The sequence below is a fragment of the Coregonus lavaretus genome, assembly GCF_964263955.1.
Source record: "Coregonus lavaretus genome assembly, chromosome: 8".
NCBI lineage: Eukaryota > Metazoa > Chordata > Actinopteri > Salmoniformes > Salmonidae > Coregonus > Coregonus lavaretus.
In genome coordinates, this window is record NC_139995.1 from 50,447,132 (window position 1) to 50,463,725 (window position 16,594).

Here is a 16,594-nt window from a genome sequence, read left to right on the forward strand (position 1 = left end):
GCAATGGGACAGAATCTCTGTATCTGTTTCCTCACCAAAAGACAGTCAACCTAGAGCCTCAACAGATAGGTATGTAAAAGGTGACGACACTTGGTGCTCAAGACACACTCTGAGTGGACCAGTTACATCCTCTCATTGTTTGAGGGCTCTTAAAATGTTGAAATGACTAATGCAACATCTACTGTAATGCTTTTTTGCATCGGTGTATCCTTTGTTTCATTGAGACATGACGGCTGTCAGGATACTGCGGGTATAAATCAAATGAGATGTTTGTCAGCAAAATAAGCTTGGCGTATCTCATATTCTTATGATATATAGTATAAGGGTCATGGTCAGTCCATAATAGCAAATATATAATTAGATGTCTTTATAAGCCGTACTATTACAAGCATTAGAAGCTCCATGAACTACTTCAACATCAACACCAACAGTCAACTGTATATTACTCGCAATTCCTCATTGATTATTGATTTAAACTTCTCACCGTAAACAATGATGTTACACAAACAGAACAACGGATATTTCTTAAGTTTGTCTAGTAGGGTACGACACTTAAGGACCTATGTTTAAATATCATGGTGATATTATACCGGTCGCCAAAGTACTATTTCTGATGCAGCACAAATGCAAGTGAAAGGGTTCACTGAGAAAATATGAATTTATGATTCAGTTCAGGGCCATATTCAAATTTTCAGTTAAGAGTTCAGTCTTCTAATTTAAAAAATAGTTTTAATTGTTCACTAATCTATTCTTCTTATCTTCTTTCATTCGTGACAGGAAATTGAACCAAATTTCTAGTACAGTAACTGATATCCATTAAGTGCTAATTCCTAAAAGTCACACACTTTTTAATGACCTTTTAGTTAATGGCCCTGGGAACTGTTTATATTTATTTTCTAGCTGTAGATGTGTTATTGAAATATACTCCCACATTCATGCTAGCTGAAAGAGAGCAAAAGTGAACCTCACTTTTTCAGCACATATGCTATAGGCATTCCCTTCAGCTTTCAGCCATGCTATGGAAACCAAACTTTCTAACCTCTAGAATGGGGGAGTATTTTTTGAAGATAAATAAATGTATTACCTCCTTGATCAGTATTCAAGTGGCTACTGGCTATATTAGGATGGCCAAAACCAAAACGCAATACTCACTTTAGGAAAATCACGTAGGGCTTGGAGACATTATTCGATAAACGTGTCTAATATGAGATCTCCTTCATGGGGCAGCAGACACATGCCTTAGGCGCTTAATTGGGGAAATATAGATTTTTTCCCTTTTCTTGGTTTACCTTGTTGTAACTCTCCCTCACTCCAGTGAAAACATGCCAGACCACGTCTGGTAAAATCGCTTGCCTGCAACCCCACTTCTACATTCTTATCCATTGACATTTTCCTGTCATTAAGCTGTAACAGAATCGCCCACTGAACACATGCAGCATGGTTGACCACTGCATAGGCCCAGTATTTCATAGATGACCATTCAAACCTGCGTTGAATACTTTTACCTAGTATTGGGAAAATAACCTTATTAACCTTTTACTGCAGTGGGCTAAATCAGGGTCACACAGAGTGGTTCTTGGTAGTCTTAACCAAATCTACTTTGAAAGAAAAGCACACACCTCACACACATGGTTAAAAAAAAGAAGTCACCTGTACCATGTCAGATATAGAGTTGAAATGTATTCCATTTTTAGTTTGCATCCCAATATTACACTTTATATACTTCACAGAAGACTGAAATATAACAAAACTATTTGAAATAAAAACACCGGATTTTCAGCAGGTTTAAAAAAAAAAAAGTTTATTAATGATGAAATTATACAAAACATTTATAACAGGGTGTTTGAATCTCATCATAGACAACTTTATCATTTTAGCTAATTCGCAAACATTGCAACTACTTACTACTTTTTAGCTACTTTGCAACTACTGTACATAGCATGTTAGCCAACCCTTCACCTAATGCTATCCCTAACCTTAACCCATTTTGCTAACCCTTCCCCTAACCCTTTAACCTAACTCCTAACCCTAACCCCATCCCCTAGCCTAGCTAACGTTAGCCAGCTAGCTAACGTTAGCATTAGACACCTAACCACCTAGCTAACATTAGCAACAACTAATTGGAAATTGTAAGATATCCTACGAATTGCCATTCATAACATAACAAACAAATTGTAATGCATAAAATATCATACGAAATGGGTGATGGACATCAACAAATTAATACATACCATACGAAATGTAACATATCATACTAAATGGAGTGTCTTGGAATTCCATACAGAATAATACAAAATGCTCTGAGACCAGGTTGTATATACGGTAAGCATTTAGCTCTATAATGATATGGTGATGGGTTCACCTTCATTCATACTTTCAACCATTTCAAAAGGTTCAACCTCTACTGATATGCAGATTAATACATGTTTTGACTGAAGGAATGTCAGGTCTATCTACAGGTTTTTTCAACTAGTTTAGAGAAGCTCTGTTTAATCTAAATCAAGCAAGGTAGGGTATAATGTGTCTGTATTTCTCCAACTCCATTACAATAGCTCTGCAATTTGAATAGTGGATACTTAAATTCTTTAAATATTATACTTATCATAGCCAACTATTTAACTTTATTGAACCTTGTTGTGTTAATAGTGAAACATATATGAGCCTGTTTCGTAACTATTTGTATTTAGAACAGGTTTAAAGTGCTGCTAAACCTATGAGCATTGCAGGGTGATTTTGATCCATTTGCCTGACCACCATCATTGTTAACTTATCAACTTTATAATAACTTGTCTCTAAACAATTTCAGTAATAACTTTAATAAACATATTACCACTCCACTATAAAACTAATTACAACACCACTGTGAATAAAAACATCTTGGAGGTGTACACATTTATTTATATATGTTCATAAACCTTGGCACACACTTTAATACATTAACTAATCATGTCATTAATTAAATAGTCATTTTAATTTCTGTTTGAGTCTGAACCCCCCCCCCCCACACACACACACACACACACACACTTATTTACAATGGGCTTAATTCAGTGTTAATTAAGACAAATGACTTTTGCACCATCTCCAAGAAATACCAAATGCTGGGTGCAGGAGTTGCTCCCCTCCAGTTTATGAGCTCTGGCTGTGCAGGATATTTATTGGGGCCTGTTTAGTGAAGGCCAGTGTGTGTGCCCACTAAATCTGTCCTGCCAGGTGTTCAGCAAGCTAAAACTGCTCTCTACTCAGTTCCTCCACACCAGGCCAGAGTAGAGCAGCACACATAGAACAAGTTTTAATTATGATAATATGACATTTTTAACATGAGGCATTATAGGCCACAGGTTGGTCTCTCTGAATGGGAGTCTTTTGACTAAGGTGTATAGACACACACATGGTCGCAGGAAGATGTTTTGAGTTGGGGGTACTGTGAGCGTGTGTGTGTGTGTGCATGCGTGTATGCACACGCAAGGCAAAGATGCACGCACACACACACACAAGCGCACACATAGTGAGTCTGAAGGACGCAGGCACATGTGCACAGACAGACAGACAGACAGACAGACAGACAGACAGACAGACAGACAGACAGACAGACAGACAGACAGACAGACAGACAGACAGACAGACAGACAGACAGACAGACACACACACACACACACACACACACACACACACACACACACACAGTGAGTCTGGATCTTCCCAGTCACATCTGGACCAGGCACTGCAGTTCATTTCACAGTCTGGCTCCACGCTCTGGCAAGCACAAAGCAGAACTTCTCACTTTGACAAATTAGAACAATTTTATTGAGATTACATCAGCAGCTAGTGTCGCTACCTACGCACAATTATTACTTAAAATCATTCCATAAAGTTTAGATTTTTAACAAGGAATGATTAAATGGCTTTCATGTACAGTATTTTCTATCCTAAAATACTGTACATTTCATTTTGACCAAGTTTACAATAGCCTTCATATTCCCTGTCGTACAAATTTGTCATACAAACTTTATTACCCTATAAGGAGAGTAAATCAATAAACACAATGCACACATATATGAAAGCCATAGTAATTACAGCACATGATTTCATAATTACTCTGCTATATGGGTGAGAATGCTTCCTATTTTACAGAGGCTGGCGAGGCTGTCAGGTTGTGTGTGAGTTACTGTGACATGGCCCTCAGCCTCCTCTTCTCTGGCCCATGAGGGGAAGTCTTCCCATCTTCCCAGAGATACACACGTTTGAGCCGGACAAATCCCCATCTTTGTTCTTTTGTTAGAGGGTTTAACGATGTTCCGCTGCATTCCTCTCTAACTCAAGCCCTCTGCCTCCTGGTTTGGTGGCCCCCGTTGCAGGGCAGAGGAGCGTTGACTTGACTGGGGCACTGGTGGTTCGATAGTGTAACTCAGGTCAGGGTGGTCTCTCGTAGGGTGGTGGTCCGGTCGCTCTCTGAGTGTATACGGCTAGAGCCTCGACAGATTTGATGGCTGACCTCTTCTTCGCGAAATGGCCTAATACCAGACAGACAAACCACTCAACTTCTGTCCACATTCAGTTCTAAACCAATATAGGCCCAGGTTATGAAGACCAGATCCATGAGAACATAATTAATCCACTGGGTTATAGTATTCCCCTTCCCCATCCACAACCCTCCTCAAACAGATAATTAATTCAAGATGGTTTGCGTTGATTTAGGGTGCTTTGAGGTGGTGGCATGTTGGTTCACCACAACACAACATTGGCTGATTCCTTACAAACAGCCAAGGCCTGCTGGCTTTGGACTGGAAAATGTGTTGGAGGGGAAAGCCTGAAAAAAAAGATGATTGACATTATTTCATGGCTGATCTTTCATGGTGTGTATACAGGTAACTGCCAAAATAAAATAAAACACCAACATAAAGTGTTTTAATAGGGCGTTGGATCACCACAAGCCGCCAGAACAGCTTCAATGCGCCTCGGCATAGATTCTACAAGTGTTTGGAACTCTATTGTAGGGATGCGACACCATTTGTCCACTAGAAATTCCATCATTTGGTGTTTTCTTGATGATGGTGGAAAACACTGTCTGAGGCGCTGCTCCAGAATTCCCCATAAGTGTTCATTTTAGTTGAGATCAGTTGACTGAGACCCACACACATATGCTCCTTTGAGACCCCTCTTTCAAAGTCACTGAGATCTCTTCTTCTAGCCATGGTAGCCAAACTTATGGGCAACTCTGCATTTTTATATATGACCCTAAGCATGAAAAGAACTCAGGAACCATTCAATATACTTTGTATCCCTCATTTACTCAAGTGTTTCCTTTATTTTGGCAGTTACCTGTATATGGAGACTCTTCTTCATCAAGGGCACCATGAAGAAATAATGAGGCAAATTAATACACAGGCAACAAGAAGGAAGGATAATCTATTTCAGAGGAAGCCTATAAACACCAAAAGAGCCTAGCTATTTTGGGGAGTAAACACACGCATACAATCAGAGACACTGGCATCCTTTGATCTACATAAGTAGTTCCTCCTCTTATTGAAACCATCTATTCTAAAGAAGTCAACAATAATGGTTTCATTTCCCCTCAGGTCTAGGTAGCCAGAGAGGGCAGAGGGTGGGTGGAGGTTAGGAAGGGAAGTCTGAGAGAACAAACTGGATGTGGAAGAAAAAAAGTCCTCCCTCTATCAGAGGGTAAACAGTGTGATTGGAAGTCAGCAAGTAGGGGTCGTGGAGATAAAGAGCTGGAAGAGATAAGTGTGCCACGATTTGGCTCAATGGGCAAATCCCCCATAGGCCTGCTGTGAATGCACCTCCACACGCAGAGCACACGCAGACTACATAAACACACATGGGCCAAGCCAGCCCCATGCCTCATGTAGCCTTGTGTCTGATCCAGTACAGCCTGGTCTCATATGTAACATAGAAAATGTAAATCCAGGACACTGAACTTGATATGTTACGTTTGGTTTGGTTACATAAGACAGATGGTTACTTAAGGCAAAAGCGAAAGTAGGGTGGTTGGCCAGGGTGGATGGGTGAACATATAAAGTGAATGTCTAGCAACCCAAAGGTTGTTAGTTCGAATCTCATCAAGGACAACTTTAGCATTTTAGTTAATTATTCACTTTTCAACTACATACTACTTTTTAGCTACTTTGCAACTACTTAGTATGTTAGCTAACCCTTCCTCTAACCCTAATTCCAACCTTAACACTTTTAGCTAACCCTTCTCCTAACCCTAACCCTAAACCTTCCCCTAACCTTAACTCTTTAACCTAACTCCTAAACTTAACCATAACCTTAACCCTAACCTCTAACCCTAACACCTAGCCTAGCTAACGTTAGCCACCTAGCTAGAATTCGTAACATATTGTATGTTTTGCAAATTCGTAATATATAATACGATTTGGAATTTGTAACGAAATGGTTGATGGACATCCACACATTAATACATTCCATACGAAGCATAACATATCATACTAAATTGAGTATCTCAGATTTACGTACAGAATAATATGAAATGTTCTGAGACCAGGTTGAATAGGCCTAGGGCTAGGGAGACATAAGTGGGATCGAATTGGGTTCCATCCAGTGCAACGCTGCTATTTACTGTGTTCTTAAAGTAACTGTAAAGTGTTTCCAGATTTCTATGAACTATGACCTATAATGAATTACAATATGAGTGAAATCGTTTTCCTTCCAAAAATTGTAATTAAGTATGTTAAGAAGTAGATTTTCTGTGATGAGTTGGAATGGTGTGGGTGTACCCCAACAACAGAATGGTGTGGGTATATATACAGTTGAAGTCGGAAGTTTACATACACTTAGGTTGGAGTCATTAAAACTAGTTTTTCAACCACTCCACAAATTTCTTGTTAACAAACTATAGTTTTGGCAAGTCGGTTAGGACATCTACTTTGTGCCACCAAGCTTTAACTTCCTGACTGATGTCTTGAGATGTTGCTTCAATATATCCACATAATTTTCCTTCCTTATTATGCCATCTATTTTGTGAAGTGCACCAGTCCCTCCTGCAGCAAAGCACCCCCACAGCATGATGCTGCCACCCCTGTGCTTCACGGTTGGGATGGTGTTCTTCGGCTTGCAAGTCGCCTCCTTATTCCTCCTAACATAACGATGGTCATTATGGCCAAACAGTTCTATTTTTGTTTAATCAGAACAGAGATGATTTCTCCAAAAGGTACGATCTTTGTCCCCATGTGCAGTTGCAAACCGTAGACTGGCTTTTTTATGGCGGTTTTGGAGTAGTGGCTTCCTCCTTGCTGAGCGGCCTTTCAGGTTATGTTGATATAGGACTCGTTTTACTGTGGATATAGATTATTTTGTACCTGTTTCCTACAGCATCTTCACAAGGTCCTTTGCTGTTGTTCTGGGATTGATTTCCACTTTTCGCACCAAAATACGTTCATCTCTAGGAGACAGAACACGTCTCCTTGCTGAGCGGTATTTTACATTTACATTTTAGTCATTTAGCAGACGCTCTTATCCAGAGCGACTTACAGGAGCAATTAGGTTTAAGTGCCTTGCTTAAGGGCACATCGACAGATTTTTCACCTAGTCGGCTCGGGGATTAGAACCAACGACCTTTCGGTTACTGGCACAACACTCTTACCCACTAAGCTACTGGGTATGACAGCTGCGTGGTCCCATGGTGTTTATACTTGCGTACTATTGTTTGTACAGATGAACGTGGTACCTTCAGGCGTTTGGAAATTGCTCCCAAGGATGAACCAGACTTGTGGAGGTCTACAATTTTTGTCTGAGGTCTTGGCTGATTTCTTTTGATTTTCCCATGATGTCAAGCAAAGACACACTGAGTGTGAAGGTAGGCCTTGAAAACATGCACAGGTACACCTCAAATTGACTCATATTATGTAAATTAGCTTATCAGAAGCTTCTAAAGCCCTGACATCATTTTCTGGAATTTTCCAAGCTGTTTAAAGGCACAGTCAATTTAGAGTATGTAAACTTCTGACCAACTGGAATTGTGATAAAGTGAAATAATCTGTCTGTAAACAATTGTTGGAAAAATGACTTGTGTCATGCACAAAGTAGAAGTCCTAACCGACTTGCCAAAACTATAGTTTGTTAACAAGACATTTGTGGAGTGGTTGAAAAATGAGTTTTAATAACTCCAACCTAAGTGTATGTAAACTTCCGACTTCAACTGTACGTGTGAGTAGACCGCTGATTGGCCAGCTCATCCTCTATGAGGAAATAGCAAGCATTTTTGAAACGGTCTGTTTGAGGTGGGGTTTTTTAAGTGTTTTTTCTCCAATTTATGCTTTGGCCACAAATACGAGTACAGGATGAGTCCACAACATTATTTGGGTATGAGTTAACAGAATATGAACTTTTAAAAGTTAGATTTACACAGTACAGTTACTTTAATACTGGGCAATAACATGGTAACTGTATCAGAGATTCAGATTTGTTACTTTAAAATGCATACCAAACAAAAACCATTGATATCAAAGTTGAACAAACTACAGACCTCTATGCACAAGGATTACTTTCAAATTGTATAATAACCCATTTAAAGGAAGAACTGTGCAGATACAAAGTTTGGTAACAGAATAAAACAGAAGGAGATTTTACCCTAATTCTGTTACCAAACTCTGCGTCTGCACAGTTTTTCCAGTAAATGTTTGTAATTGTACTTACTGTGTAAATTGTTGAAAGTAGTCATTGTGCATAGAGTTGTATGGTTTGTTAAACACAGTGGTGGAAAAATCACTCAATTGTCATACTTGAGTAAAAGCAAAGATAATTTAATAGAAAATGACTCAAGTAAAAGTGAAAGTCACCCAGTAAAATGCTAGTATTAAGTACAGTGGTGGAAAACTGTAAAAAGTAAAAGCTATACATCAAATTCCTTATATGAAACAAAGCAGACGGCACAATTTATGTTTTTTGTATTTATTTACGGACAGCCAGGGGCACACTCCAACACTCAGACATAATTTACAAGCGAGGTATTTGTTTTTAGTGAGTCCACCAGATCAGAGGCACTATGGATGACAACACATTACATGTATATTGATAGGTGCGTGAATTGGACCATATTACTGTCCTGCCTGAGAAATCGAAATGTAACGAGTACTTTTGGGTTTCAGGGAAAATGTATGGGAGTATAAAAGTACATATTTTCTTTAGGAATGTAGTGGAGTAAAAGTAAAAGTTGTCAAAATAATAAATAGTAAGTAAATTAGAGATACCCAAAAAATCAACTTAAGTAGTACTTCCGAGTATTTTTACTTAGTTACTTTACACCACTGGTTAAACTTTGAAATCAATGGATTTTGTTTGTATTTAGTCAGCCACCAATTGTGCAAGTTCTCCCACTTAAAAAGATGAGAGAGGCCTGTAATTTTCATCATAGGTACACGTCAACTATGACAGACAAATTGAGAATTTTTTTTCCAGAAAATCACATTGTAGGATTTGTAATGAATTTATTTGCAAATTATGGTGGAAAATAAGTATTTGGTCACCTACAAACAAGCAAGATTTCTGGCTCTCACAGACCTGTAACTTCTTCTTTAAGGGGCTCCTCTGTCCTCCACTCGTTACCTGTATTAATGGCACCTGTTTGAACTTGTTATCAGTATAAAAGACACCTGTCCACAACCTCAAACAGTCACACTCCAAACTCCACTATGGCCAAGACCAAAGAGCTGTCAAAGGACACCAGAAACAAAATTGTAGACCTGCACCAGGCTGAGAAGACTGAATCTGCAATAGGTAAGCAGCTTGGTTTGAAGAAATCAACTGTGGGAGCAATTATTAGGAAATGGAAGACATACAAGACCACTGATAATCTCCCTCGATCTGGGGCTCCACGCAAGATCTCACCCCGTGGGGTCAAAATGATCACAAGAACGGTGAGCAAAAATCCCAGAACCACACGGGGGGACCTAGTGAATGACCTGCAGAGAACTGGGACCAAAGTAACAAAGCCTACCATCAGTAACACCCTACGCCGCCAGGGACTCAAATCCTGCAGTGCCAGACGTGTCCCCCTGCTTAAGCCAGTACATGTCCAGGCCCGTCTGAAGTTTGCTAGAGTGCATTTGGATGATCCAGAAGAGGATTGGGAGAATGTCATATGGTCAGATGAAACCAAAATAGAACTTTTTGGTAAAAACTCAACTCGTCGTGTTTGGAGGACAAAGAATGCTGAGTTGCATCCAAAGAACACCATACCTACTGTGAAGCATGGGGGTGGAAACATCATGCTTTGGGGCTGTTTTTCTGCAAAGGGACCAGGAAGACTGATCCGTGTAAAAGAAAGAATGAATGGGGCCATGTATTGTGAGATTTTGAGTGAAAACCTACTTCCATCAGCAAGGGCATTGAAGATGAAACGTGGCTGGGTCTTTCAGCATGACAATGATCCCAAACACACCGCCCGGGCAACGAAGGAGTGGCTTCGTAAGAAGCATTTCAAGGTCCTGGAGTGGCCTAGCCAGTCTCCAGATCTCAACCCCATAGAAAATCTTTGGAGGGAGTTGAAAGTCTGTGTTGCCCAGCGACAGCCCCAAAACATCACTGCTCTAGAGGAGATCTGCATGGAGGAATGGGCCAAAATACCAGCAACAGTGTGTGAAAACCTTGTGAAGACTTACAGAAAACGTTTGACCTGTGTCATTGCCAAGAAAGGGTATATAACAAAGTATTGAGAAACTTTTGTTATTGACCAAATACTTATTTTCCACCATAATTTGCAAATAAATTCATAAAAAATCCTACAATGTGATTTTCTGGAATTTTTTTTCTCATTTTGTCTGTCATAGTTGACGTGTACCTATGATGAAAATTACAGGCCTCTCTCATCTTTTTAAGTGGGAGAACATGCACAATTGGTGGCTGACTAAATACTTTTTTCCCCCACTGTATTGTCATTCCAGAGATGCTTTCAGTGACTCAGTCCTTTTCCAGGAAACTCTTTTTCATGGTGCCAATGTGTGTCTGTACACTCTTCCCTTGTGACCACTGACCACAACAGTTGTGTATTCTGGAGAAACACAGAAAATCATTATGTCTCACACATAATTATGTTTAATAAACACAAGGATAATAATTCTAGAGTGTTTACACATGTTGCAATGGTAAAGTTATAACGTTACCACAATAGACTCTGACGCTATCATGAAGTTTGCTTTCTGTTTCCACGTTTGGGCGAATGTTGAAATGGTGAAAAATCAACAGTGGTTTTTTTGTGTATAATTAATTGCTTCTAGAAAATAATAGAGCAAGGTCTGGTCAAGTTATTAGGTCCATTGTTGAAAATTATTACCTTTGAAGGGGTACCACACTGATTTAACAAATATTTAGGCTTGTCTATGAGACGAATAATTATGTTTATTTAATAAATCATTTCTGTGGACAAACCCAGGCACAAACCGTCTCAGGCATGGGGAAAATGTGTGTATGTGCGTGCGTGAGAGAGAGAAAGCTCACGTACATATATGTGTGTGTGTGTTACAAAGAGAGAGAGAGGGAGAGTTTCCGTTGGCATAGTGCCTTGTGCTGCTCAGCCCTGACAGAATAACCACACACTTAATCTCTTGCTCTCCTCTTTCTTCTAGCGGTCCCTCCTTTCCCCGTGAGCATGACCCATTTCAACAAAGTGTAAAAGAAGACACTCTTCACAAGTGTACTAGCAAACTTACAGGAGTTGTTCCTAAGACATCAAAAAGGCAGTCAGGGTACATGCAGGTGGTATTGAATACATAGAATTACCTTTAGATTTTTTTTATGTTTGTTATAACTATATGATTATTTGAGTGGCACTGTATTGCACATAATCATTTTCACAGAGGGATGAAAAAAATCATTGACTGTCAATCTGTCTGGTTTTCTAGTATCTGGACATACAGTTGAAGTCGGAAGTTTACATACACTTAGGTTGGAGTCATTAAAACTCGTTTTTCAACCACTCCACAAATGTCTTGTTAACAAACAAAGTTTTGGCAAATCGGTTAGGACATCTACTTTGTGCATGACACAAGTAATTTATCCAACAATTGTTTACAGACAGATTATTTCACTTATAATTCACTGTATCACAATTCCAGTGGGTCAGAAGTTTACATACACTAAGTTGAGTGTGTCTTTAAACATCTTGGAAAATTCCAGGAAATTATGTCATGGCTTTAGAAGCTTCTGATAGGCTAATTGACATCAATTGAGTCAATTGGATGTGTACCTGTGGATATATTTCAAGGCCTACCTTCAAACTCAGTGCCTCTTTGCTTGACATCATGGGAAAATCAAAAGAAATCAGCCACGATCTCAGAAAAGAATTGTAGACCTCTACAAGTCTGGTTCATCCTTGGGAGCAATTTCCAAATGCCTGAAAGTACCACGTTCATCTGTACAAACAATAGTACGCAAGTATAAACAACATGGGACCATGCAGCCGTCATACCGCTCAGGAAGGAGACGCATTCTGTCTGCTAGAGATGAACGTACTTTGGTGCGAAAAGTGCAAATCAATCCCAGAACAACAGCAAAGGACCTTGTGAAGATGTTGGAAGTAACAGATATAAAAGTATCTATATCCACAGTAAAACTAGTCCTTTATCGGCATTACCAGAAAGGCCGCTCAGCAAGGAAGAAGCCACTGCTCCAAAACCGCCATAAATAATCCAGACTACGGTTTGCAACTGCACATTGGTGACAAAGATCGTACTTTTTGGAGAAATGTCCTCTGGTCTGATGGCCATAATGACCATCGTTATTTACATTTTAGTCATTTAGCAGACGCTCTTATCCAGAGCGACTTACAGTTAGTGAGTGCATACATTATTTTTTTAAATATATTTTTTTCATACTTGCCCCCCGTGGGAATCAAACCCACAACCCTGGCGTTGCAAACGCCATGCTCTACCAACTGAGCTACATCCCTGCCGGCCATTCCCTCCCCTACCCTGGACCAATTGTGCGCCGTCGCATGGGTCTCCCGGTCGCGGCCGGCTACGACAGAGCCTGGATTCAAACCAGGATCTCTAGTGGCACAGCTAGCACTGCGATGCAGTGCCTTAGACCACTGCGTCTCTCGGGAGACTGCCAGAGGAGGAAAAAGGGGGTGGCTTGCAAGCCGAAGAACACCATCCCAACCGTGAAGCACGGGGGTGGCAGCATCATGCTGTAGGGGTGCTTTGCTGCAGGAGGGACTGGTGCACTTCACAAAATAGATGGCATAATGAGGAAGGAAAATTATGTGGATACATTGAATCAGTCAAATGGGTCTTCCAAAAGGACAATGACCCCAAACATACTTCCAAAGTTGTGGCAAAATGCCTTAAGGACAACAAAGTCAAGGTATTGGAGTGGCCATCACAAAGCCCTGACCTCAATTCTATAGCAAATTTGTGGGCAGAACTGAAAAAGCGTGTGCGAGCAAGGAGGCCTACAAACCTGACTCAGTTACACCAGCTCTGTCAGGAGGAATGGGCCAAAATTCACCCAACTTATTGTGGGAAGCTTGTGGAAGGCTACCTGAAATGTTTGACCCAAATTAAACAATTTAAAGGCAAAGCTACCAAATACTAATTGAGTGTATGTAAACTTCTGACCCACTGGGAATGTGATGAAATAAATAAAAGCTGAAATAAATAACTTTTCTCTACTATTATTCTGACATTTCACATTCTTAAAATAAAGTGGTGATCCTTACTGACCTAAGACAGGCAATTTTTACTAGGATTAAATGTCAGGAATTGTGAAAAACTGAGTTGAAATGTATTTGGCTAAGGTGTATGTAAACTTCCAACTTCAACTGTACAATCACCAGACAAATTAGGTCTGTTGTTCCCAATAGAAAGTCCAAGGCTAGGAACGCCACATGTTTTTAGTGATGAATGTTACATAGCACAGTATGGTATTACGACCAGCCCTAAGTAACAATGGAGAAAAAAAGGTGTGTACATTTGCCATGATTCAAGAAACAGACCAACACCTGTTCATATGTTCCGTGGGCCCAGCCCGGCCTGGCTGAGGAGCTTTTTATTGCACATATATTTATTATATTTATTACAATAAAATTTATTATAAATTCTCTCTCTCTCTCTCTCTCTCTCTCTCTCTCTCGCTCTCGCTCTCTCTCTGTCTCTCTCTCTCTATAAATCTCTCTGTCTTGGTCTCTCTCTGTCTTGGTCTCTCTCTCTCTCTCTCTCTCTCTCTCTCTCTCTCTCTCTCTCTCTCTCTCTCTCTCTCTCTCTCTCTCTCTCTCTCTCTCTCTCTGTCTCTTGCTCTCTCTCTGTCTCTTGCTCTCTCTCTCTCTGTCTCTCTCTCTATATCTCTGTCTCTATATCTCTGTCTCTCTCTCTATGTCCTCTCTCTGTCTCTATATCTCTCTCCCTGTCTCTGTCTCTCTCTCTCTCTCTCTCTCCTCTGTCTTGGTCTCTCTCTCTCTCTCATCTCTCTCTCTCTCTCTCTCTCTCTCTCTCCTCTCTCTCCTCTCTCTCTCTCTCTCTCTCTGTCTCTATATCTCTCTCTCTCTGTCTTGGTCTCTCTCTGTCTCTTGCTCTCTCTCTGTCTCTCTCTCTCTCTCTCTGTGTCTCTCTGTCTCTATATCTCTCTCTCTCTGTCTCTCTCTCTGTCTCTCTCCTCTCTGTCTCTCTGTCCCTGTCTCTCTCTCTCTCTTTCTCTCTCTCTCGCTCTCTCTCTGTCTATATCTCTCTCTCTGTCTATATCTCTCTCTGTCTCTTGCTCTCTCTCTATATATATATATCTGTCTCTCTCTCTCTGTCTCTATATCTCTGTCTCTCTCTCTATGTCTCTCTCTGTCTCTATATCTCTGTCTCTCTCTCTATGTCTCTCTGTCTCTTGCTCTCGCTCTGTCTCTCTCTCTCTGTCTCTCTGTCCATGTCTCTCTCTCACTCTCTCTCTTTCTCTCTCTCTCTCTCTCTCTCTCTGTCTATATCTCCTCTCTGTCTCTTGCTCTCTCTCTGTCTCTTGCTATCTCTCTCTGTCTCTCTCTCTCTCTCTCTCTCCTCTCTCTCTCTCTCTCTCTTCTCTCTCTCTCTCTCTCTCTCTCTCACTCTCTCTCTCTCTCTCTATTTATATATATATATATATATATATATATATATACAGTGGGGAGAACAAGTATTTGATACACTGCCGATTTTGCAGGTTTTCCTACTTACAAAGCATGTAGAGGTCTGTCATTTTTTATCATAGGTACACTTCAACTGTGAGAGACGGAATCTAAAACAAAAATCCAGAAAATCACATTGTATGATTTTAAGTAATTAATTTGCATTTTATTGCATGACATAAGTATTTGATCACCTACCAACCAGTAAGAATTCCGGCTCTCACAGACCTGTTAGTTTTTCTTTAAGAAGCCCTCCTGTTCTCCACTCATTACCTATATTAACTGCACCTGTTTGAACTTGTTACTTGTATAAAAGACACCTGTCCACACACTCAATCAAAAAGACTCCAACCTCTCCACAATGGCCAAGACCAGAGAGCTGTGTAAGGACATCAGGGATAAAATTGTAGACCTGCACAAGGCTGGGATGGGCTACAGGACAATAGGCAAGCAGCTTGGAGAGAAGGCAACAACTGTTGGCGCAATTATTAGAAAATGGAAGAAGTTCAAGATGACGGTCAATCATCCTCGGTCTGGGGCTCCATGCAAGATCTCACCTCGTGGGGCATCAATGATCATGAGGAAGGTGAGGGATCAGCCCAGAACTACACGGCAGGACCTGGTCAATGACCTGAAGAGAGCTGGGACCACAGTCTCAAAGAAAACCATTAGTAACACACTATGCCGTCATGGATTAAAATCCTGCAGCGCACGCAAGGTCCCCCTGCTCAAGCCAGCGCATGTCCATGCCCATCTGAAGTTTGCCAATGACCATCTGGATGATCCAGAGGAGGAATGGGAGAAGGTCATGTGGTCTGATGAGACAAAAATAGAGCTTTTTGGTCTAAACTCCACTCGCCGTGTTTGGAGGAAGAAGAAAGATGAGTACAACCCCAAGAACACCATCCCAACCGTGAAGCATGGAGGTGGAAACATCATTATTTGGGGATGCTTTTCTGCAAAGGGGACAGGACGACTGCACCGTATTGAGGGGAGGATGGATGGGGCCATGTATCGTGAGATCTTGGCCAACAACCTCCTTCCCTCAGTAAGAGCATTGAAGATGGGTCGTGGCTGGTTCTTCCAGCATGACCACGACCCTAAACACACAGCCAGGGCAACTAAGGAGTGGCTCCGTAAGAAGCATCTCAAGGTCCTGGAGTGGCTCTTTGGAGGGAGCTGAAAGTCCGTATTGCCCAGCGACAGCCCCGAAACCTGAAGGATCTGGAGAAGGTCTGTATGGAGGAGTGGGCCAAAATCCCTGCTGCAGTGTGTGCAAACCTGGTCAAGACCTACAGGAAACGTATGATCTCTGTAATTGCAAACAAAGGTTTCTGTACCAAATATTAAGTTCTGCTTTTCTGATGTATCAAATACTTATGTCATGCAATAAAATACAAATTAATTACTTAAAAATCATACAATGTGATTTTCTGGATTTTTGTTTTAGATTCCGTCTCTCACAGTTGAAGT

The 16,594-nt window shown here is 40.7% G+C and overlaps 1 protein-coding gene across 1 annotated transcript in view; it reads left to right on the forward strand.

Moving 5' to 3' along the window:
• Positions 1-226: 226 nt before the first annotated feature.
• LOC311134084 (cilia- and flagella-associated protein 100-like) overlaps positions 227-16,594 on the forward strand; it is a gene marked incomplete at both ends in the record, with an annotated part of 19,407 nt that continues 3,039 nt past the window's right edge. The window contains one exon of the mRNA XM_084167675.1: positions 227-250. Coding sequence (XP_084023801.1) covers positions 227-250 — 24 coding nt within the window. The remainder of the gene's footprint in view (positions 251-16,594) is intronic.